This window comes from Chrysemys picta, chromosome 6 (assembly GCF_011386835.1).
Source record: "Chrysemys picta bellii isolate R12L10 chromosome 6, ASM1138683v2, whole genome shotgun sequence".
NCBI lineage: Eukaryota > Metazoa > Chordata > Testudines > Emydidae > Chrysemys > Chrysemys picta.
Genome location: NC_088796.1, coordinates 98,619,086 through 98,643,202, shown reverse-complemented (window position 1 = coordinate 98,643,202; position 24,117 = coordinate 98,619,086). Strand labels below are relative to the sequence as shown.

General features: G+C 39.7%; 1 protein-coding gene across 10 annotated transcripts in view; it reads right to left on the bottom strand.

Annotated features, from left to right (window-relative positions):
- The window catches only part of VPS13A (vacuolar protein sorting 13 homolog A), a 293,421-nt gene that overhangs the window by 263,672 nt on the left and 5,632 nt on the right, over positions 1-24,117 (bottom strand). For all 10 annotated transcript variants that reach the window (XR_010588882.1, XR_010588883.1, XM_042850566.2 and 7 more), the window contains exons 2-7: positions 14,875-14,918; positions 10,275-10,317; positions 8,202-8,297; positions 7,176-7,277; positions 5,636-5,745; positions 5,169-5,228 (exon numbers count right to left, since the gene is read on the bottom strand). Coding sequence is in view for 8 of the 10 variants with exons in the window: in XM_042850566.2 (XP_042706500.2) it covers positions 5,169-5,228; positions 5,636-5,745; positions 7,176-7,277; positions 8,202-8,297; positions 10,275-10,317; positions 14,875-14,918 (455 nt within the window). In the remaining 2 variants the exon portion in view is untranslated. The remainder of the gene's footprint in view (positions 1-5,168; positions 5,229-5,635; positions 5,746-7,175; positions 7,278-8,201; positions 8,298-10,274; positions 10,318-14,874; positions 14,919-24,117) is intronic.

Below are 24,117 nucleotides of genomic sequence, written 5' to 3'. Positions count from 1 at the left end.
TTAGAACCGTGTATAAAGAGCCCAAGAGTGTGTTTAAACATACCCAGATGAGTGGGGGGCAGCTATTAACATGGAGTATAGATACAAGGCAAACCTCTGGGACAGTTAGAAATGAGCTCTAGAAGCTGTCAGCCTTTGTATTTAGGATACTGGGATACTGGCGATTCCTATGATTAATTCTAGCTGTCAGGAATAGTAGGGCAATAGGATTTGTCTACACAGTGGGGCAATGCACGCTTAAGGGCATTCTAAAACATACCAACATGTTGCACACTAACTAGCCCATGTAGACCCTGCTGACACATACGCAGTTCCGTAGTGCACATTAACATAGTACTGATTCAACAGTAACACACACTGTGATGCTGGCAGACCAGGTGCCAGCTCATGCCAGAGTCCAAGGCCAATTCACTTGTGTATTAGTATAGATCAGTGTTTCCCAAACTGTGTTCCGCGGAACACTGGTGTTCCGCACAATATGAATAGGTGTTCTGTGAAAGAATCATAATTTTTAAAAAGGGTCTTTAAATTTTTTTTAATTTTAAATTTGGCATATTTGAAGTGTTATGCCCTTCTGAAGCGTAGTTTACAACTCTTTTCGAATGACTATAATTTAACATAAAACTCTTTTTCCGGTTATTGATAGATCTCGTATTGAATATCATGGCGTAAAGAGAACGTGGCACGCAAGCATGTTGATGTCTACCCCTTTCAGGCATGTTTCAGTTAGTGACGTCGTACTCCTTCCGCTCGAGGCTGCGTGAACTACAGTGGTATGCACACACCATTCTCTTTACACCATGTGAAATATAACATTCACTCAACACGTTCAAACCTGTGGGTCTTTACCGTGTGTGCGATAAGCACAACTAAACTAGCTTCACTTGAAACAATATAAATAATTTGTGACAAACAAAATTTGACAAAAATCAGTATTTCTAAATATTGTTACTAAACCTAATCACCATGGATTTGTGGCTAAAAGAAGGAACTTTGAAACGAAAAGCAAGTTCTTCTGGTACTCCAATGTGGCCGAAATAAACAAGCAAAATATTGTGACACTTCAAAGTGAGGATGAACAATCGCAGTCTTTTGTTGCCGAAAAATCTGTTAGTACTAGTGAGTTATCCAAGGTGAAAGAATTTCCACCGAAGTATATCAAAAAACAAGATGCAGCAGGTGTTAAAAGACCAAAATGAAAGTATGATGAAAGTTATTTGTCTTTCGGTTTTACGTGTGATGGAAATAAAGATGTTCCTGATACGCAGTGCATTGTGTGCAACAAAATATTAGCAAACAGTTCATTGGCTCCTGCTAAACTTCGTAGGCATTTGGAAACCAAGCATGCTGAATACAAAGACAAAGATATAAGTTTTTTCCCAAGAGAAAAAGTGTAACTTGGAAATTGTAAACTTTCGATTATTAAAATTGCTAAAACAGACAACAAAAGTACAACAGAGGCATCTTATCGAGTAAGTTACCGTATAGCGCTTGCCAGAGAAGCTCACACTATTGGAGAAACGCTTATCAAGCTTTGCGTGAAAGATATTGTAACGTGCATGTTGAGCAAGCAGTCTGGTAAAAAAAATTGACGCTGTACTGTTTGACAAATTGACAAATAATACTGTTGCACGCCGTATTAAAGATCTTGCCGATGACATAGAAAAAGAGCCAGTTTGCCAACTGAAAATTTGCCATGAGTATTCATTGAAGCTAGATGAGTCCACTGACATTTCAGGACTTGCGGTACTACTAGTATTTGTCTGATACAGATTTAATAATATTATTGAAGAGGACCTGCTCTTATGTGAATCTCTGCAAAGCAACACAACTGGAGAAGAAATATTCAACTGCATCAACAATTTTATCAGAAAGCATGAAATTAGTTGGGGAAAATGTATTGATGTATGTACTGTCGGTGCTCGGGCAATGATCGAGAATGAAGAGAGCTGTAACGCGAATCATAAGTGTGGCACCAGAAAGCACCAAGAGCCATTGTGTTCTACACAGACAAGCACTTGCAGTTAAAAAAATACCAGCATATCTGAAAATTGTGCTCAATGAAACAGTACAAATTATCAATTTTGTCAAATCTCGACCACTTCAATCCAGGTTATTTAAAATTTTGTGAGAGGAAATGGGTAGTCAGCACAAAGCGCTTCTTTTACATACGGAAGTGAGTTGGCTATCCAGAGGAAAAGTGCTTGTGAGGCTTTTTGAGCTTCATAGTGAACTACTGGTATTCTTCACTTCAGATAATTCAGGACAAAAATTTAATGACTGTCTGACAAATTCCTCATGGCTAATGAGACTTGCGTATCTTGCAGATATTTTTGCAAAATTAAATTAAATTAATCTGTCGCTGCAAGGAAAGAATGTGACCATTTTTACTACAATGGATAAAATTTCCTCGTTAAAAAAGAAACTGGAATTCTGGTCATCTTCTGTAGAACAGAATAACTCCAACTGCTTCCCTACAGTACATGAATTGCTGACTGAAATAAATTCTACAGTCCATGAAGAAGTTTCCAGCATCATTTTACAGCACTTACGTGACTTGCAGGCCTCTTTACTAGAATATTTTCTTACAACTACTGATGATAATGCTTAGGTTCGAAATCCGTTTGTAATTACAGCCAAAGCAGTCGGCTTTACTGCGCACGATTATGAAAGCCTAATTGACTTAATTTCTGACTCTGATTTGAAACAAAAATTTAAGGATCTTCCGCTGAATAATTTTTGGAGCAGCCTAATAGAAGAGTACCCTAAAGTGGCTAAACATGCAGTTCGAGTGCTCCTTCCTTTTGCTACAACTTGTTTGTGAGAGACGGGAATTTCGTATTATACTGCAACAAAAACCAAATATAGGAATAGACTTGATGCTGTGCCTAACATGAGAATTCAACTTTCCAGCATTATTCCTAATATTAAGCAAATTAGTGATAGAAAAACGCAGAAACACCAATCCCATTAATTCCAAATTTGTATTTCTGTTTATAAAAATAGATTTTCCTAGTAAAAATCTAATTTGTTTGGTGTTTGTGTATATATAAAAACAGGTTTTTTTAAGTAGAACACTGTTTTTAATTGACTCTTGCATTTGATTTTTGTACTACTTTATACGCACTTTCCAGTTAGAAATTGTTAGTTCAAGTTATTTTAAATTTGTATTTTTGCTTTGTTTTAGAAAATAAAATATATTTGAGCATAAATAAGGCAATTTTTTATTTGAAAACTGAACGACTACAAAATAATATTATAAGTGTTCCGTAATAGGCTAAAAAGTGTTCCGTGGCCAAAAAAGTTTGGGAAAACCTGGTATAGATCAAAGTGATTGTTAAATGTATAAGAGTGATTTGGAGTTTAAACTTCATGAAAACTAATGGGATGTTACTTGCATTGTTTTCAATTATTTATTTCCTGTTATAATATAGTAGCAAACATTTACATTGTGTGTACCCCTTTAACTAAATAACCCATCAAACAAGAAAGAAGCCTTGTGGAATGCAAATGAAGAACTTCAACAGAAAAGTGCTAATTTCAAAGCAAATGGTCAGTGTGTGTGATGATTAGAGGTCAAAGACTAAAAATTCATTCCTCACTCTCCATCATCAACGAAAAAGTCCAAATGGGTAGTGACACTGTCATTTTGTTTTCTGTGAAAAGCAGCTGTAAGTATGGATTCAAGGAAAGATCCTGGATTTCTGGACTGTTTGGACTCTTACAGGAAGTGTACCAGATGCAAAATGAAGCTCCCCAGAGACAATCTGGGCACCCTGAAAAGACTTTTGGGAAAGTGGCAGATTATTACATCACTGCCACCATTTCGAATTACAAACTGTGACTCACCTGTGCATATATTTTACCTGCTTTAACCTCTCATTAACTCTCATTTCCTTTTCTTAGCTAACAAACCTTTAGTTAGTTTACTAAAGGTCTGGCTATCAGCGTTGTCTTTGGTGTAATATTAAAGTACCAATTGATCTGGGGTAAGTGACTGGTCTCTTGGAGCAACCTGATGTGGTGTGATCTTTGGTTTAAGTGACCTTGTATCACGAAGTCCAGTTTGTCTGGGTGGCAAGATGAACTGGAGAATCTATGGTGTCTGTGACTCCATGGAAGACTGGTATAGTGATTCAGGAGTTTACATTTGTCACTGGCTTGGTGAAATATAGTTACAGAACACACCACCAGCTTGGGGTATCTGTCCTGTTTTCTGATAGTCTGCCCTGAAGTATGCACTCACAGTTGTGAGCCAATCCAGACAGCGTGACACATACTAGCGAACTTTCAACGCATACCAGCATGGTCTACACCAGAGGTTCTCAAGTGTTCTCAGATGTATTCTGCAGAAGCGTGAGAAAGCAGAGTGGAGAGCAGTGGCTACTGGCCAGGCGCCCACATCCAAAAGCAGTGCCGCTGTTACCCCATAATTTGACATTCCTGAGTGTACCCCAGAACTTAACAACACTGCAATCAGTCATTTTGTATGTTCAGCCACTGCCAGCTGAAAACCAAATATCACATAGCAAGGAATAATCTTAGGCCTTTGTGGGGTAAGGTCAGACAACTGCATATTTACAGTTTGTTAATCAGAACGGGAGGATGGGATAGAAAATTATGGAAGAGAGTGAGTGAATAGCGACCTTGGTTTTAGGTGCTCCTGATATATTGTTGTTATGGCAAGAAATACTAGAAACGTCTTGAGATAATGAGCAGATTGTTGAAATTAGGAGAATTGGTGACAAAACAGAAGTTATTATGCTGACCCACTAGGAGTCATAGGTTATGTGCTTTGTCAGCTATAAAAGACAGGTAAAAATAAATACCTGGGAACAATACAAGGGAGCTTTTCTTCGGGCAAGGCACTGACATCTAAACTCCCCATCAGCTGGACGGAAAGAGGGCCCCTGGAAGCCCGGCTAGTGATCACTAGAAACCAGGCTATGGGTAACTATATCTGGGACGTCCTAAACCTATTAGGTAGGTGTCGGTGTACTTATCTATATATCTAACAAATAACAGTTTTAGATAAGAGCATGCTTGCGTGTATCAATCATTTATCAGATGCATTGTTTTATTCCTAGATTAATATTATTATTGCTAGATTAATATTCTTTAAAACATGATGAGTCTACTGGATACTTTCGAGTATAAAATTGAATTACCTGCAAACTGAGATTCTGAAGTGAGATCCCAAATGACAGGGGATTATCTCGATTTGTGATCTAATAAGAGGAAAAAATACAAAAAGAATTACTTAAAATCAGAATACATAAAGAAAAGGAAATAAACAATTTGCAACATGTGAATAACTGCTTGCATAATTATGCAGTCTTATTTTATGTACTTTGAACTCCAAATTTATATTTACATTTACCAAATGCTCATCTCTCATATTTATTTATTTTGGTATTTTTTTAGAAATACATAAATCAATGCTATTTGATTTATTACACAGCATATATCCTTAGAAAAGACAAAAAAAAACACACACGAAAACTGCTGGAATGTTAGAAGTTCATTCATAATGTGGAAAGTATAAGGAGGGGAAAAGAAACTAACTGGGGGTCATCCATAATAATTGAAAATAATACACAAGAGCCTAATATTCTATATATACAGAAGTACTTACATCATCTTCATATCGAATATGAATGTTGGAAATTTTCACCTGAAGATTTTTGATGACCTGAGTGACTAATTTTTCTACAAAAGTGTCTTGTTTCTCTTCTTGTCCTTTATCTAAATTGAAGCACAGGGTGTTTAAATATATTTTTACTCAAATTAAGTATGAGAGAGAAATAAAATTGAATGGGAAATCATTTAAATATTATAAATTTTGTAACTAATTAGACTCCAGGAATCAACAATGGTAGGAGCATAATACTTCCCAACTATAAAAACCACATGCTGAAGTGATTCCATATACCAGAAGCTGTACTTGATGCTATACTGTACTGTAGTTGTATTAAACACTACCCTTCAGTTTACTTTCATAACGTTTATATCACTGTCCTCAGGGCTGGTGCTACCATTTAGGCCAACTAGGCGGTTGCCTAGGGTGCCAAGATTTGGGGGCGCCAAAAAGCGGCGCCCCCAATTTTTTGTTTTGTTTTGTTTACAGTGGCCGCTGGGCTGGGAGGGAGAGGGAGTCTGAGCTGCCAGCAGGCAGCCCAGGGGTTCCCCTGGGTCAGCGCTGCCGCACGGATCCCTGGGCCGGGGGGTGGGGAGCTGCCGCGGGGGGGTGCCTCAGGGCGGGGGGAGCTGCCGCACGGCTCCCCGGGCCGGGGGGAGGAGGGGGGCTGCCGCCGAGGGGGGCGCCTCAGGGCGGAGAGCTGCCGCAGGGCTGGGGGGAGGAGTGGCGCAAGGTGGAAGACTGTCCTCTAGGGCCTCATCCTGCTTAAGTCGCCAGTGATGTAGTAAGGGCCAGATTTTTAAAGGTATCTGAAAATGCAGACAGGGACCTAGCGGGATTTTCAAAATCCTGCTAGGGGTTAGGCACCTAGGGGGCCTTTCAAAAGCTGCTAGCATCTATCTACACCTTTAGGTGCCTAAATACCATTCAAAATCAAGCCGTAAGTATCATCCCTCAACACCCAACAAATTTGCAGTATAAAATAATAAGGCACTCTATACATTGTAGAATTAGCCTTTAGGGAGGCATTGCCACAAAGATACAAGGAGATTCTATGTTGTTGGAAGCAAAATTAAATTTGCTTCATATCAGAGAGAAAGTGAGTTTGGCAGACAATTGTAAAAAAAGGTGAATTGTATTTCCAAAGCCCTGTTTGTATCTATTCATGTTTAGTTTTGAAACTTTATGCAGTAGATGTGTCCTGAAAGCCTCATAATGTGACTGAAGTACCAACTATAAGAGCTGGACTATCCCTAGTGTCAATATTTATAAATAACACAGAAACTTTGGAAATAAAGTAAATATCCTGCACAAAAATGTACAGTAGCGAGTAGCCATCAGTTTTCATAGCTACTAGTTAAGGGACATTAGTCAATTTACTATATGTTAGTGCACATAACTAAAACATTTTTAAAAATATTGCAAGGGCAGCAACTAATCTGCTAGAATCCCTATTCAATTAGTTTAACATCAGCAGTTTTTGGAGTTAAAAGATCTAACAATACATACTGCGATGTTATTTGTTTTTCCTCCTTACCCTGGTCAGCTATTTTCTGTTTTGCATCCTCTATTCTTTGTAGTTCCCTTTGCTTTGCTTCTAGGAGCTGTCTGTCTTCCTTTTCAGCATCATATTTTATGCCTATGTAAAGAAGGGAGAGAATGTTAAGACATAAGTATTATATATACACACAGGGAAACCCCGCTATAATGCGCCCCGAGATAACGCGAATACGGCTATAACGCAATCATAAGGTGGCTCCCGCCACCCCAAGTGCCAAAAAAAAAAAAAAAAGAGGCAGCCAGAGTGCCGCTGAAGCACACACACAAAAAATAAAAAGCGGCCGGAATGCCACTGAAGCGCGCGCGCACACACAAAAAAAAAAAAAGAAAGAAAGAAAAAGCGGCCGGAGCACCACCAAGGCACACACACACAAAAAAAAAAAAAAAAAAAAAAAAAAGCGGCCAGAGCGCTGCCAAGGCACATCAAATAACTAAATAAATAAATAAATAGATAGATAAAAAAAAGAAAAGAAAAAGCGGCCAGAGCGCCGCCGAAGAAAAACAAAGAAAGGAACATGCCTTCCCCACTGCCTCTTCCCCTCTACCCCAGCTTCTCCTTTTGGCAGGAAGAGCCATGCTCCTTCCCAGCTGCTCCTTGCTCCTAGCTGCCCAAGAGAAATTGACCGGCTTGAAACTGACCGGCTTGAAATGGTAAAATTTTGGTAACCCTGCTATACCGCGACCCCGCATTTATCGCGATTGAAATTTTTGGACCCCAATCATCGCGTTATAGCGGGGTTTCACTGTATATGTTAAAATTCTGAAAACATCTTTGAAGATAATTTTTATGAAATAAAGAAACATCTCTTTTGAACATATTAAACAGAAAGATTTAATAATACAGTAAAAGAAAATCAAATATGAAAAATATAACTTGGGTCAGGCAACAGCAACTACTGGGAATAAGAGTAATGGTATACATCACCTATTACTGTGATTTTTAAAATAGTATTACAATAAAATAAAGCTCAATGATATACAGTTTTCCTCTCACTCAACTTACTGGCTGTCGGCACTATAAGCAAATAAACTCCATCCAGAACAGCCTCAACTGGTTGAGTATAAAGGTATTTCCATGGGATTTGTAGATTAAGTTGACCTACAGTATATAAAAGAAAAGTTATAACAATATGTAATGAAATTTGATTGAAAAATATGTTACAAGTTTTTTTTTTTAATCTAAAATTGCCCTAACACAGTCAAATGCATGTTAAGTACTTTTCAAAGCAAACAGAAAAACAGTCCGTGACGAGTTTACAATCTTTAGATATATTACAATTTTTTAGAAATAGCAACTAGCAGGGTAAACACATGAGTGTGGGAACAGGATGCGATGAGGAAAGATAAGGCCAGTAGCAACAGGATTGGACATTTTAGATATGTGCACACCTTGCTGGCTCAATCAAAATATTTTTAGGTAATTATTTTATTGTAAGCTTTATGGAAAAAGTGCACTTAGGGATAAATTTGAATGAGGAAAAAATACTGGATTGAGATTCAGCACTTTTCCTTATAAAATATTTGCATTTTCAATTCAATGACATTGTAACAAGTAAGTCTTCTCCCGGCCTTCAAAAAACCCACTGCCATGCCTACAGTCTCTTTTAGGCAGTTTTTTTCCCTCAAACATAGGCAAAATAGTTCTTCAAGAACACGCAGGGCTATCACTCCCAGGGTATTTTTCCCCCTTTACATCTCAGCCTCTCACAGCCTCCCAGGCTGGGATGAAGGCAGTGGTCCTTCACAGGAGGAAAGGCAGAGGACATTTGTTTTATGGGTTCCATTGTGAAGACAGGGGAATTGACAGAGCAACTGGTGGCTGCAGAATGAGAGCTACAGCTGATTCAGCAAGAAAAAGAGCAGCTGGCCGGAGAACATCAAGCCACTCAAGACAGGAAGAAAAGTCACTTGAACCTCATGGGTCGGTGAACTTGAGAACTTAAGAATCGCTATGTGCAGATGTGCTGAAGCCTCAGTGTGCAGAGAAGATGCCCTTCTCAAAATCCTGGAAAAGATGATGTTATGAGGACAGTGCTCTGGGGAGGGTATGGATTGTAATGTTGGCTTTAAGGACTGTGGGGTATTTGGGGAATACTGATGTGTATGAATTTGTACGTAAGAGTTTATATCAAGTTGTGTGTGTTTTGGTTGGGGGAAGGGGGCGGGGGTGAAAGCAGTCCAGAAGGGTCTCTCTCATAAAAAAAAAAAAAACCTGCCTGTGAGTTGTTTGGTTCTTTTAAAAAGGGGGAAAGAGGAAGAGAGGTACAGTATGTCACAGGATGGCTGGCTGCCTGTAACTTAAGGAGGTCCACTCCCAGTTTCCAGAACAGGTGCTCCCAGTTGGGGCCAATTAAGGGAGCAATGTTGCATCCAGGGCTATGAAAGGTCAGACACAGGCCCAGTGAGGGGCAACTGGCTGAGAGAGAGCCAAGAAGCTGCAAGAAGCAGGAGCAGCAGGACTGCCCGAGTCCCCTGGGAGGAGAGACAGTGACAGTCTGAAATGCAAAGGGTACACTGAGGTACTGTTTTGTTTGTTTGAGTTTGGAAAATAAACCTGCCTAAAGGAAACAGAGCATGGCAGTGAGTCCTTAGCAAGCTAGGGAGAAGCCCTGCCTTATGACAATCACTAATTCTTGTCAATCAACAACCAGTCAATTTGTGTTCTGAGGAAACCTCCCAAAGTCATACAACATGCCAGTGATGGGAAGCCTGCTGAAGTGTTCACACACTACAGGAGGCATAAAGAAAAAATCTAAATTATGTAGTTGTTGGGTTTTTTTTGTTTTTAATATACAGTGTTATTTTATATTTTATTCATTCTCAAATATTTGATAACTAGGCAAATCTTCCTTATATCTTCCACGTTAGCATTCCTCTTCCAAAGTTAAAATAAGAATGTCTTTTACAGGTATGAAGATATTTATTCCAGAATGGGTGAACTGATTCACATTCATTTACACACTCAACTGTGTAACTACTTGAAATGCTCGAGGTCAGTTGTAAGAACAGAAAATACATTAGCAAGCTCTTGCTCCATTTATTACAAAGTAGTGCATGCTACAAAAATGCAACTTACCAATATGTCCTGCTTTTACTTTAAATGGTACATCCAGCTGACTCTGCAAAAAGAATATATTTTTAAAAAATATTTAGACCTATTTAATTGAATTTACCTTTATGTTTTTTTCCCAACTCCTCTCTTGGCAAAATTACGCTACAATTCACTTAGCTCCAAGCACCAAACATAAATTGAGAACATATATTCTTAAATATCTTAGTATAGGAGTCTTTTCCAGATGTCTAACCATATTAGAGGACAACCATATTAGATTGAACATGTGTTTATTAGATCACAAAAAACCATTTTTAGGGGGATGTGAGATTTAATCTTCTTCAAACTGTTAAAACATTAGAGGCAGAATGTAAAAAGTCTGTAGTAGTTTTTTTTGCTGCACTGGAATGCAACATTACCAGAATAGGAATATGTATCTGTGCTTACCTGAAAGTTTCCCTTCTTCAAGTAATAAGGCCCACAAATTAGAATGTGTAGATCAGCCTGCTTGGAGCTTGAGAGCAGAACCAGCCCTGTCAGTCACTAGCAGCAAGGAAATACTCCGTCCTTTGATGTTTTCACAGAGTATTTGCTTGGTGTTTCCATGTGTAAATATACTGACAAGGAGTGAGAGTATTTCTTGATATAGGTTACACTCTACCTAACCCAATTTCTGCCATGTAGTTCTGATGTTCATCTCTCCATTGATGAGCAGTCCCCCTACTGGTAGGAAAGTATGCTCTTCCCAGAACAGAAGTTGATTTTTTTCTCTGGAATAGCACTGATCGTGTTTATTCCTAATTTATTCATAAATGTCCCAGCCACACTGACTGTCATGACCAGAGCAAGTCTGTTGGAAGAAAGAGTCCTCCAAGACCATACTGAATCCTTGTGTTCCAGCTAGTGGGAATTATGATTTTTTCTTCTGATACCCATTTCCTGGACTGAACTGGGACCTGAAAAAGCCCCCTCCATTAACCCCAGCTGGCATCTACCATAAGGATTACTCTGCCTAGTTTATTAATTAATCCCTCCAACAAAATCTGGTTCTCTGCACTCACCAACTGGGGGAACTGAGAATATTCCCTGAACTCTGTCAACAGATGTTGAAGACTTCTGCCAGCAGTTCCACTAGCTGGTCAATATATCCCTGCTCTCCTCGTGCATCAAGCCAAGAGCATAAAAGGACATGTCCACCACCGCCCTCTCTGCTCCTTCACATCACTGCATACAATGTCCAAAGTATTGAGGAAGGTGGGAGGGTCATGTAATGTATGTGAGTAACACATCTCAAAGAACAGTTACAGGTAAGTAACTCTTTATTTCTCCTTCAAGGGATTGTGCATGTATATATATTCCGCTGTAAGTGACTCATCAGCAATTACCTTACAGATCCTGGGCCTTTGGATCACTTCAACAGACTAAAACCAGCTTGCCAAAGCTGGCATAGCGTCTAGAAGCTTGAGTGACAGCATTATATCTGGAAAAAGTCTGTACAGACTACCATGTTGCTGGTTTGCAGATATTCACAATAGGGATGTTGTATGAAGGCTGCACCACAACCATCCGCTCCATGGAAGGAGAGACGCCTGAAATTCCTATTTGTAGCGGCGTGTAGCAAGGCTGTCCCTTGAGCCCCATCATTTTCAACTTAGCCATGGAGTCGCTCACTCGAGCGATCTCCAGCGGTCTGACAAGATCTCTTTCCAAGCCCAGAGAAAACGAGATAATTGTCTCCCAAAGAAGACATAGTCGGTATCAAGCATGATCAAGCAGTCAAAAAGGACTGCTTGGAAGTTGAGATTGTCTGGTTAGAAGGACCTATAGACAACATTGGCTGGCAACAATGGAGAGGTCTAGACCCTCTCTTGGTAGAATCGTCTGATCTCTGCTGGATCAAGGATCTAATACAAAGGTGAGGTCTAAACTGCTTTTTTTTTCATTGGAATGCAAACTCCTAATGAACAGAGATTTGCACAGGAGTCCTTTACAGTGCACATAGCGTGTCTGACTTTTGAGGGGGAAAAGGCCTGGATCCTTTGAAGGGCAAGTCTTCTATCATATTTTGCAGCCATTTCAGTTTACCTGAAGCTTGCAGCCACAAACAGCACTTCATGGAGATGGTGAATGTATTGGGCACACACATACATTTCACTGTAGGTGTGTGCGCACCCAATGCACTTGAAGGAAAACTGAGAAGAACTTCAGGGAGCAGGTCATTCCCTTACTACCAGTGACTCACAGGTCTGCTTCTACTTCCAACTGCAATAACTGCAAGTTGAAGTACCTATTGTATTATATCTGTGGACCATGGCACAATGAAGAATTAATCAGATCACTTTTTTTGTTTGTCAAAGAAAGTCAGATATTGAGCTCATAAAGGAAAATTTAACTTGTCAATCTGCTTCTCTGATGATAATCACCTGTGGGATATCAGTCCTGGATTTTAGCTCTTCTGCATTAACTTAGATAGAATATATGTGCCCAGAGAGTCAAAGGTGTTAAATAAGATCTGGGGTTTGGTTTACAGAGATCTCAGCCTGCTTAATTCCATGGAAAATGCACCATTAGAAATCCTCTTAAACTTTTATTAAAGATAAAAATAAAGAAAAGAAGAAAAAAACAATTAAAGCAGTTGAAATGTAAAATATTAAGTAAGGCTTTCAGCTTAACATCCCTTGTTCCCTTTCCCTTTAGTGGGAGACAGTTCTTAAAAGAGGAAAAAACCCTTGTTTGACAGTCTCTTAGACACCATGTAAGATGGTAATAACTGTCCTTTCTGAGGAAAAGAGCAATTAGTTGAGAGGGGCAGTTGCTGCTGCGGTCTGATCCAGTTTCCTCTCAGGTGGTCTTCTGTATTCAGCTGGACCCAGTAGAGGTGGTGATGTCTTCTGGGTCCCCTCTCTGGCCTAGTCTGGTCAGGACATCTCTCGGGGTGACCAAGGCCTGGGGTCCCAGTAGACAGTGGAAAGAGTGGCCATGATGGTGACATTTGCTCCAGTAGCCCATTTTTCTCCCAAAAATCTCTTTCTCTAAGGACCCCCCAAAGGGAATACTGGGTGGAACAGCCAATCCCCTCATTATATTGTCCACCAATCAGGCCTAGTTTCCAACACACCAATTCTGGTTCCACACTCTTTCCTTATTTATCATGCGTGATCTTAACACAGCCCTTGAGTTACATCTGTACGCCTTTTTGTTTGGAGTAATTCAGTCTCTCTCCCTTTCATATCTTTTTCTATTATAGGTTATTGTGACATCTTAAGAACTTTCACATTCTTTTTATAGTTGAGCTCACAATTAAGAGTAAATTTGTAGCTCAATTATCACAATAGCTCCTTAGTGCAAGGCTATTAGAAATTCCTTAGATTTTAAGTTTTTGGGGTTTTTTTAAACCAGCCAGATCCGCTGAAAGGCAGGGTTACAAAAATAAAAATGTTATCCAATAAGGCATCATTGGGTGAAGGGCTGAAGCAACAGCCAATGAGGCACAGTTTCCCATAGGGAGTTCCTTCATAGATGTAACTCAAGAAGAAACTGACTAATATTCAGAGGCCAATACTTATAGTCTGCAGGAAGTCTGGAACAAGTTCTACCCCACCACCACTGCTTTGGGGGATTCAAAAAGCATTTTAAAAAACAGAAGTTCCACCAGTTTCTTCCTAAATTGCAAAACATCAGGAGCAACTATTCGGTGCAAAATATTTCTTGATATAAATGCCAACTGTATAGTTTTATACTTTATAATATTTCACATAATATTCAAAGTGCTTAATTTTTGAAAATTAAGACTCTGGGACTGAGTTACATTAATACAGTTTTCATGCAACAAAAATCTATGCTGTCATGCTCGGGAAAAAATTTTAAATGGTATTTATTGTGACACAAGTTGGAAGCTCTGGAAAATAAGCCCAAGGCCTTCAAAAAAATTCCCACATTCCTGGAACAGGGTGATGGTAAGTGAAATAACCCTCTGAGTATATTGCCAAAGTTATTTGAGTAATTGCTAGATTAAAATTTTTGACCATGTATTGTCCATACAAAAGGTCTCATTTTTCTCCCTCTAACCTTCTGCGATATGCTTAGGGAAATCTAAGACTTTGGACTGTTCTTAAATTTTCTGCTGTGATTGTGCAAAACTTTAAATAATTAAAAAAAGGTTTCTATGACAAGAACATCATGTTTTAATATTTCCTGATGTGCTCAAGAGATTCTAGTCTCTATATTTGAATATTAATCTCAAATACTGTTTTACTAGATTATGTGCTTGACAAACTGTGTTCTAGCCAGCAAATCTTTCTATTATTGATAAAGCTAAAAATATATTTTAGATCAGACTTGTAACTATCATTCAAGCTTCCTCATGAAATTTTTTTCAAATGGCCTCTCAAATAATAGTAGCAGCAGAGCAGTCCGTAAAAACGAAAGAACAAAGAACTTTTGAAGGTTTTTCAGAAGACCAAAGCAATTAATTTCTTCAGATGAAAGATGTCTGCTTACTATTCTAGCTAAAAATCAACCAACTTCATCCTTACATGACACTTAAAATGTGCAATATACTATACAGACAACTATTATCACAACAGTAGTAACAGTTCCTCATTTTTGCTTGCTTTGAACTTACCAGTGCATTTTCCTTTATTTCAAGATTCTTAAGTGCTACAGCTCCTAAAGGGAAAAATGAAAAGGGTTAAAATTGTAGTTAAAACACAGTTCTGTATCTCCTACACTGCAAACCTATAAGCATCTTTATTTCACAGTGAGTTTTCGTAAATTAGGATAGCAGTTTAGTATTAATATGTTTGTTATTTATGAAGAGAGAACAGACCGTATGTTGCAATTAATCACATTTTCCCCTGAAAAATGTCACACAGTTGCCAATAATGAAGGGAGCACTATTGCACACCAGATGACTCAAAGCAGGTCTAGAATCAATGGGGACATGATCAAAAATGTTAGCGGCCAGTCTGCACTAGAACTGCCAATGCTCCTAGCACCAGTGCTACAGCAACATCAGGAGACCTTCAGAGATGACTCTATGTAAACAAGTTTCATGTGTCTTTACTAATTCCTACTATTTTCACACAAAAGTTCTCTGAGACATGCTTTAAAGTATCAGAATTGCCTATAGAACTAGGTGTTCTAAATTTCTATACAGAATATTATGTGCCACTTGTTAACATACCAGAACTGATATTTAAAAAAAAAAAAAAGACTGAGTAAATTATTGGATCCTCTGTTACTGATTGAGAAGCTGACCAATAAGCCACTGAAGAAATGGAAGACTCTCACTGACTTCAGTAGGTTTTAGACGAGGCCCTAGAATCCAGAAAAGTCACAAAGTCTGAAATTGCATCTGTTAACAACAGCCTGGGTAAACATCCATTTAACCAGGGCCGGCTCCAGGCACCAGGCAGCACCTGGTAAGGGGCGGCCAATCTTGGGGTGGCGGGGGGCAGCGTGACGCTCGGCGGGGGGGGGGGGGGGGGGAGAGTTCCGGCAGCGCAGCGCTCGGCGGGGGGTGTTCGGCAGCACGGCGCAGGTTTCGGCGGCGCGGCGCTCCGTGGAGGGCAGGGGTGTTCGGCAGCACGGTGCTCGGCGGGGGGTGTTGGGCAGTGCGGCGGGGGCTGTTTCGCGGCACGGCGCTTGGCGGGGGCTGTTCTGCGGCGCTCCGCGTGGGGGGGTTCAGCAGCTCGGTGGGGGGCGAGGGGGTGTTCGACAGGGCGGCAGCGGTTGTTGGGCGGCGCGGCACTCAGCGGGGGGGGTTGGCGGCACGGCGCTCAGTGGGGGGGGTGTTACAGCGGGGCGGCGCTTTTTTTTTGCTGGTTGGGGCGGCACAAAAGTTAGAGCCAGCCCTACATTTAACTGATTTCTATAGGCTTACAATTAATGTTCATGTTTCCAACTAAAGTAATTAAGTAAATCTAACTGTAAATGTCTTTAGGTGTGAATGTGCTCAGAAAAGTGACTACCTGAATAAACACAGAACATTGCTATTCAACAGATCTGCTGCCTGTGTATATACCAAGTTGTATCTGCTTACTTAGGGTACATCTACACTACAGGAGGGAGTCGATTTAAGATACGCAAATTCAGCTATGTGAATAGCGTAGCTGAATTCGACGTATCGCAGCCGACTTACCCCACTGTGAGGACGGCGGCAAAATCGACTTCTGCGGCTTCCTGTCGACGGCGCTTACTCCCACCTCCGCTGGTGGAGTAAGAGGGTCGATTCGGGGATCGATTGTCGCGTCCCCACGGGACGCGATAAATCGATCCCCGAGAGGTCGATTTCTACCCGCCGATTCAGGCGGGTAGTGTAGACCTAGCCTTAGATAAGCTTTTCCTGCTTTTCATTCCAGTTAACACTGTAGAGGCAAAGCAACTATAAGAGCATTAACTAGAGGCCTTACTGAGCTGCACATCTGTGCAACACCATTTGCAAGCAATAGACTTTAGTGTCAGCAGCATTCCCATCAGGCCCAAAGAACAATATTCAGCTCCAAACAAAGTTTATTATACCTTCTGAATTTGTATTTTCAGCACGATTCATTTTTCTTTATGCTTCAATCTGAAGAAAAGTGTACTAAATAATCTGTTTAAATAATCTGTAAAACTAAAAAGAAAATAGCCCACAAAGGGCAGAATCAAAACAAAGAAAGAGATGAGGAAAGCGCTGAGGACACTCTGTGACTCAAGCTCACTGCAGCTTCAGCAACTAAAAAGCAACTGAAGGGCAGTTGAGGCCACTGCACCCTTTATGCTCTTGGAATCTTCTGCAGAGGGAGGCCGAGTGGCACCAGTGGACACTGCTGGCTAGGAATATATCACAGCTTGACACCAGGAACACTATATCCCATAAATAAGATTATGCAGAGGCCCCATGAAGAAGAATTTGCTGTGATGCACAACTACATACATATAAAGTAGATCAGTAGCTTGCCAGTGACTAGGAAATACACTACCGATTATGGACCTTTGTAAATTGTCAAGTAAACAAGAGAGCCATCAAAAAAGATTTTTTATTTAGTTTGACATAGGCAATTTAATTTGAATTACTTGTGCCTCACAATACACCAATAAATCATCTAAACAACATTTTACAGATATAATGAAATCTGGTAATGACACTTCATTGCAGGGCTCAGGTAAAAATGCTAAATCTTCACTTAAGAGATGTCACCATTTCAAATGTGTGTATTTAAGAGACTATATGAACTGTGAGTGTATTTGAATATTTATCTACTTTCCATCACTTCAAGTGCTTGTTTGTTTTACATTTATGCTCCTCCATATACATCTATGCATAATGGCAACCTAAAGTTAAAAACGCATTTTTATTTTAGTCTGTCTTGTACTGTACGAGGCTGTTTATTTTTACTAGTCAACGGAGGGTGCCACAGCTCTCAGTGTCATCCAACAAAATCTTGTGAAACGTCTGCAGTAATAGGACTCTCCAGGTCAACAGTTAAATTTTGTTTATACTACATTTCTTCCAGAACTTTCAGAGGCTTTAAACATCTCATTTATAAATTAAATTATAATTTGGTTTGTAAATTACCCGGTAAATATTTTTAAAACGTGCATCTTCAAAGATCTGAATGGTTTTCCATGCACAAATTCCAGAGACTAGTGAGTGCCATGCCACTGAAGCCCTAGTCATTGCTTAAAAAGTTTACCCACATGTTTTAAATTGACTATGTAACACATCTTATTAGCAACAAGTTTTAAATAATAAAACGCTGATTTCAGCCTGGTCCTGGGAAGACTCCCATTGTCTTCCACGGACTTTGGATCAGGCCTTGTCTCATTTGCTCCTTTCTATCGTTTCTCTTATTCCTTCTCAAGCATCTTGTCTTCAAACTTTCCATTTATTTTCATTCATATTTTCCTCTCACTTTTTTTAAGTCACTTTCCCACTCCAATCAATATGGTTATTTGTTTCGCCATTTACCATCATCTTCACTTCCACCTTTATTTTCATTTATTTTTTTCTGAGCTCTTTTTCTCCTTACTTCTGTGTAGCTTTAAGTATACTAATACTTCACAGTTTGCAAAAAAAAGCTAACTTATGAACACCACAGTGCACTGCATGGGTTACGACATAATTTATTAAACTTTGGTTGTCAGCTATAAGTGTTAGAAAAGTTAGCTACAAACTGTTAACACAGGCAGACATACTGAAAGCGCAAGAGTTCATTCCTGGATACTGGTTTGGCTTCTTGGATGACATAACAGTCCATACATCACTGCTTGGTGGAAGAGTTATTTTTCCCACCTCTTTAGTTTTACCTGTGATGATGCTGATAATAAAGCTGTACCATACCACGTATATTCCATGTACCATATCACAGATATTCTGAGCAGAAAGTTAAAATAAAAAGATACTGCAATCAATTCCTTACCTACTGCAATAGTTGAGAGACATTTTATCTAGTTTACATATTTAATGTAAATAAAACACTACCAACTTACTTAAAAAGGAGAGGGGAGTAGGAGAGGGAATCTGTGGTTGGCAGCCAAGCAAAAAAATGGTTTAAAATTTCTCTTTTCAGCTTCTTTTCCCTTTTTGTCTTAAATGGAGTTTTAACATTTACTACCCTTCAAGTTGACTGCTATTTCATTACCACACTATTCACTCGCAACCAATAGACTCTGCTCTGAGCATGGTCAGCAGGTCCAAAGAATTATAATATTCCATTCCTCACAAAGTTTTTTATACCAACTTAATTTTAACTTTTAGCATGCCTCATAACTGTTTTGTTTTTAAATTTAAGAAATTGTAACACAAAAACCTAAATGAAATGACTGTTAAGGTTAAAAATGTGTTAAAATCTAGGTGCTTAAAAATGAATGCCTGTTTAGGCTCCTAACTAAGAGTGAATGGATTTTCGTAAGTGCTCCATGCCTGCATCTCCCACTGACTTTAACAGCACTTGAATATAATCAGCACTTACGAAAAATCAGGCCACCTACTAAGAAGAAAAACAGGCATTCAACTGGCCTTTCTTGAGCACTCAGGTCCTGATTCAGCAAGGTACACAAACACATGCTTAACTTAAAGCACTTTGAGTACCCAGTCCCACTGAATCCAGAGGACTGCTTTAAGTTAGAAATATGCTTAAGTACTATGTTGAAGCCTTAAACACTAAAATTTCTGAGTACTTTGGTGCTACTGAGGAGGGCAAGAGGTGAGAATAAGTGGGATTACAATACCCTCCCTTTCACCACTCCTGAACTCCATGGGGGAGAGGCTCCCTCTTTACCAATATAATCACCCTGCACAAGCTATGCAGAGTTCAGGATTTACTTGAAAACAGCTACTTATATCTTTCTGGTTCTCCCACTAACCCTCTTATCTGAGGGCACTCCAGCTGGACCGCAGTTCTCCCATCGTATTTGTGGCAGGATTGTTTGGAGAAGGACCCAACCGTCTGGTAACCAAACAATTTGATATCCAAACAATTGAAAGATTTCTAGATTAAAACACCTGAAAATGTATTGATAGCCTGTGCAAGTCAGAGCATTAACATTATTGACTCCCTGAGTGACATACCACTTAAGAAGCATTCTACATTCTTCCCATAGTTTCCAAATGGTCTCAACAAGTTAGGCCTATGAAAACTACATTACATTTATGTGCACAATTATGCAAATCTAATCTAGCTACTTAAACAAAGGGCATTTCATATATACATAACTCTTACATCACAATATTCACATTTGTTAAATTAAATTACATTTTTGAAGCACAAGGAAGAAGTCATAATTGTTCACAAATGGCATAGTAGTTTTATTTAAAATTAAACTTGATAATGAAGTTAGGTTAGTTATTTCATAGTGCAAGTCTTCAATACTAGCTACTCAAGCTCATACTATAACCATGATTATACATCTAACCCTAAACGTTAGTCTCCATAATTCTTTTATTTTCTCCTGGCCAGAAAGTTCTCAGATGTTAATATGGAAATAGTATTTTTAAGTGTTTATAAAATTAAATAGAATTACACAATATACTTAGAGTAGCAGCCGTGTTAGTCTGTATCCGTAAAAAGAACAGGAGTACTTGTGGCACCGTAGTGAATAACAAATTTATTAGAGCATAAATTTATGTGCCACAAGTACTCCTGTTCTTTTTACAATATACTTATATGTTTTTCTACTTGTCCTTTGTTTTAGAACTCAACCTGGGTTTTTTTTTTTGGTTTTTTTTTCTAAATAGAATCTTGGTAAATCTATAAGTGATTCAGAACAGATTGACTAATCTTTAGATCAACATGCATTCAGTTCACATCAAGGGTGTGCACAGGAATTTAAATCTGACCCCTTCTGGGGGGGGGCACAGAAGCTCCCTCTCCCCATCCCTGATCCCAGGAGGAGCTTGCTGCCCCAACTTCTCCACCCGGCCCTCAGGGAGAGAGGACTCCCCCTGCCCCAGAGCTGCAGTGGGAAGAGAAGACTCCCTGGGAAGCCTCTCTCCCCGCCGCAACCATCACTCGCTGATTATTGGGGGCATGTCCCTGCTTGTGCTCCCTTGCGCACGCCCCTGGTTAGCATCTGTAAGGGAAGATAAAAATATCTGCAGAACCGTCCCAGATTGAATTGTCAATAGAGGTGGTTTGGGAACAAACTGATAAATTAAACAATAAGTCACCAGGACCAGATGCTATTCACCCAAGAGTTCGGAAGGAACTCAAATATGAAATTGCAGAACTGCAGTATGTAACCTGTCACTTAAATCAGCCTCTGCACCAGATGACTGGAGGATACCTAATGTAACACAAGTTTTTTAAAAAGGTTCCAGAGGCAATCCTGGCAATTATAGGCCAGTAAGACTAACTCGTACCAGGCAAATGGGTTGAAACTATCAGTTTGCAAGCTCCTAGAGAATAAGACGGTTATAAATATATGCCAATATTGGATTTGTCAAGAACAAATCATACAAAACTAATTTCCTTCTTTGATAGGGTTACTGGTCTAGTGGATGGGGGGAAACCTGTAGACAGGCTATCTTGATTTTAGTAAGGCTTTTGAGAGTCCCACAGGACATTCTCTTAAGCAAACTAGGGAAATGTTGTCTAAATAAAATTACTATAAGATGGGTGCACGACTAGTTGAAAGATCATACTCAAGGAGTAGTTATCAGTAGCTGCTGTCATACCCAGGAAGACACATCTGATAGGGTTCCAAAGGGTCTGCCCTGAGTCCGGTCTGATTCAATATTTTCATTAATGACTTGGATAAATAAGTGGAGAGTATCTTATAGAATCTGCGGATGACACCAAGCTGCAAGGGGTTGCTAGCACTTTGGAAGGCAGGATTAGAATTCAAAATGACCTTGTTAAAAGAAAAGAATTATCCAACACATAGATGAACACAATATGTTAGGGAAGAGTCAACATGGCTTTTGTAAAAGGAAATCGTGCCTCATCCATCTATTTAAAAGAATTCTTTGAGAAAGTCAAACAAACATATGGAAAGGGTGATCTAGTTGATATAGTGTATCCGGACTTTCAGAAAGCTTTGGACAAGGTCCCACATCAAAGGCTCTTAAGCCAACTATACAGTCATGGGATAAGAGGGAAGGTCCTCTCATGGATCAGTAACTGGTTAAGAGATAAGAAACAAAGGGTAGAAATAAATGGTGAATTTTCACAGTGGAGGAGGCAAACACCTGGGTCCCCCATGGATCTGTACTGGAACCCATGCTGTTCAACATATTCATAAATGATCTGGGAAAGGGGACAAAGAGTAAGGTGGCAAAGTTTGCAGGCGATACAAAATTACTCAAGACAGTTAAGTCCAAAGCTAACTACAGTTACAAAGGGATATCACAAAACTGGGTGACTGGGTGTCACCATCTCTTAGTATAGTCTCTTGAGGGGTCTCAGCTTCTCCTGACTGACCCTCCATAGTCTGCTCTCAGGTCAATTCCTGGACCCTCACCTCCAATTAAGTCTGCTAGCCCTTTACCTTTTGTGCTTGCAGTCTCTTTCAGTCTTCTGGCTGTTTTCTTAGAGGCAGCCTGGTGCAGAGCTATCATCCCATTGCTATCCCAGGCTCTTATGCCTCCCTTTCCTTCTCTGTACTCTCCCCTTTATAGCAGACCTTGTTTCCTCTGTTGGTTGCAGCTGTGGGTGCCTCCCTCCATGATTGGGAGCTGCATGGGATTGTGATAAAGCTGCTTGCTTATAAACAGGAGAGACTCTCCTCCTTCCCCTCCCTCCAGCCCTATCTTTGCTTAGTATGGGGTTTGCAGGCCAACAAAATGACACATGAAATTCAGTGTTGGTAACTGCAAAGTAATACATTTTGGAAAACATAATCCAAGCTATACATACAAAATGATGGGGTCCAAATTAGCTGTTACCACTCAAGAAAATCTTGGAATCATTGTGACTAGTTCTCTGAAAACATCTGCTCAATGTGGAGCAGCAGTCAAAAAAAAAAAGAACAGAATGTTAGGAACCATTAAGAAAGCAATAGATAATAGGACAGAAAATAGCATACTGCCACTATAAATCCATGGTATGCCCAGACCTCATAGACTTTAAAGTCAGGAGGGACCATCATGATCATTTAAGTCTGATCTTCTGCACATTGCAGGCCATAGAACTTGACACACTCACTCCTGTAATATACCTCTAACCTCTGACTGAGTTACTGAAGTCCTCAAATCCTGATTTAAAGACTTCATATTACAGAGAAGTCACCATTTACACGAGTTTAAACCTGCAAGTGATCCATGACCCATACTGCAGAGGAAGGCGAAAACCCCCAGGGTCTCTACCAATCTAACCCTGGGGGGAAATTCCTTCCCAACACAAAATGGCCAAGACCCACCAGCCAGACACCTGGGAAAAAAATTCTGAATACTGCATATAGTTCTCGTCACCCCATCTCAAAAAAAGGATATTAAAATTGGAAAAGGCACAGAAAAGGCAGTAAAACTGACTGGGCTATAGAATAGCTTCCATATAAAGAAATTTAAAAATGGACTGTTCAGATTAGAAAAGAGATGATTAAGCAGGGATATGATAGAGAACTGTAAAATCATGAACAATCTATTCTTGTGGAGCAAATAAATAGGGAAGTGTTATTTACCTTTTCACATAACACAAGAACCCAATGAAATTAATAAGCAGAAGGTTTAAAACAAACGTAAGGAAATACTTCTTCAGACAACGCACAGTAAACCTGTGGAACTCATTGTCATAGGATGTTTTGGAGACCAAAAAAGAATTAGACATTTTCATGGAGGATAGGTCCATCAATGGCTATTGGCCAAGACAGACAGGGGTGCAACCCACATGTTCTGTGTGTCCTTGAAGCTCTGTCTGCCAGAACAGGAGACTGGACAACAGGGGATGGATCACTTAATAATTGCCCTGATCTGCTCATTACCACTGAAGAATATGGCACTGGCCACCACAGGAAGACAGGATACTTGGCTACATGGATCACTGGTCTGATCCAGTATGGCCAGTTTTATGTTCTTATGTTAAACCAAGGAGTATAATTAAACAAAAATATAAAAAGTTAACAGGGCTTTGGAGTGGAGCCCAGAGCTGGAGCGCGGAGCAGCTCCGGAGCAGTGGAGCTGCAGGTTTTTGCCTGGAGCTGGAGCAGAGCCGGAGCACAGCTTCAAAGCCCTGAAAGTTACAACCATTTTGCTCAGTGCAACATCTGGAAGATTGAAGTTAGCATATTTCACCTTTCAGAGACTAAAAATTGTATTTGAAGTTTAGGGTGGACATGAAGTTCACAAAAGTAATGCTGTAATGCAAGGGTCAAAGACATTAGTTACCATGACCAGAAGAATTTCACTGTTGCAGCATTGTGCAATTATCTAGGTGTAACTTAAAAT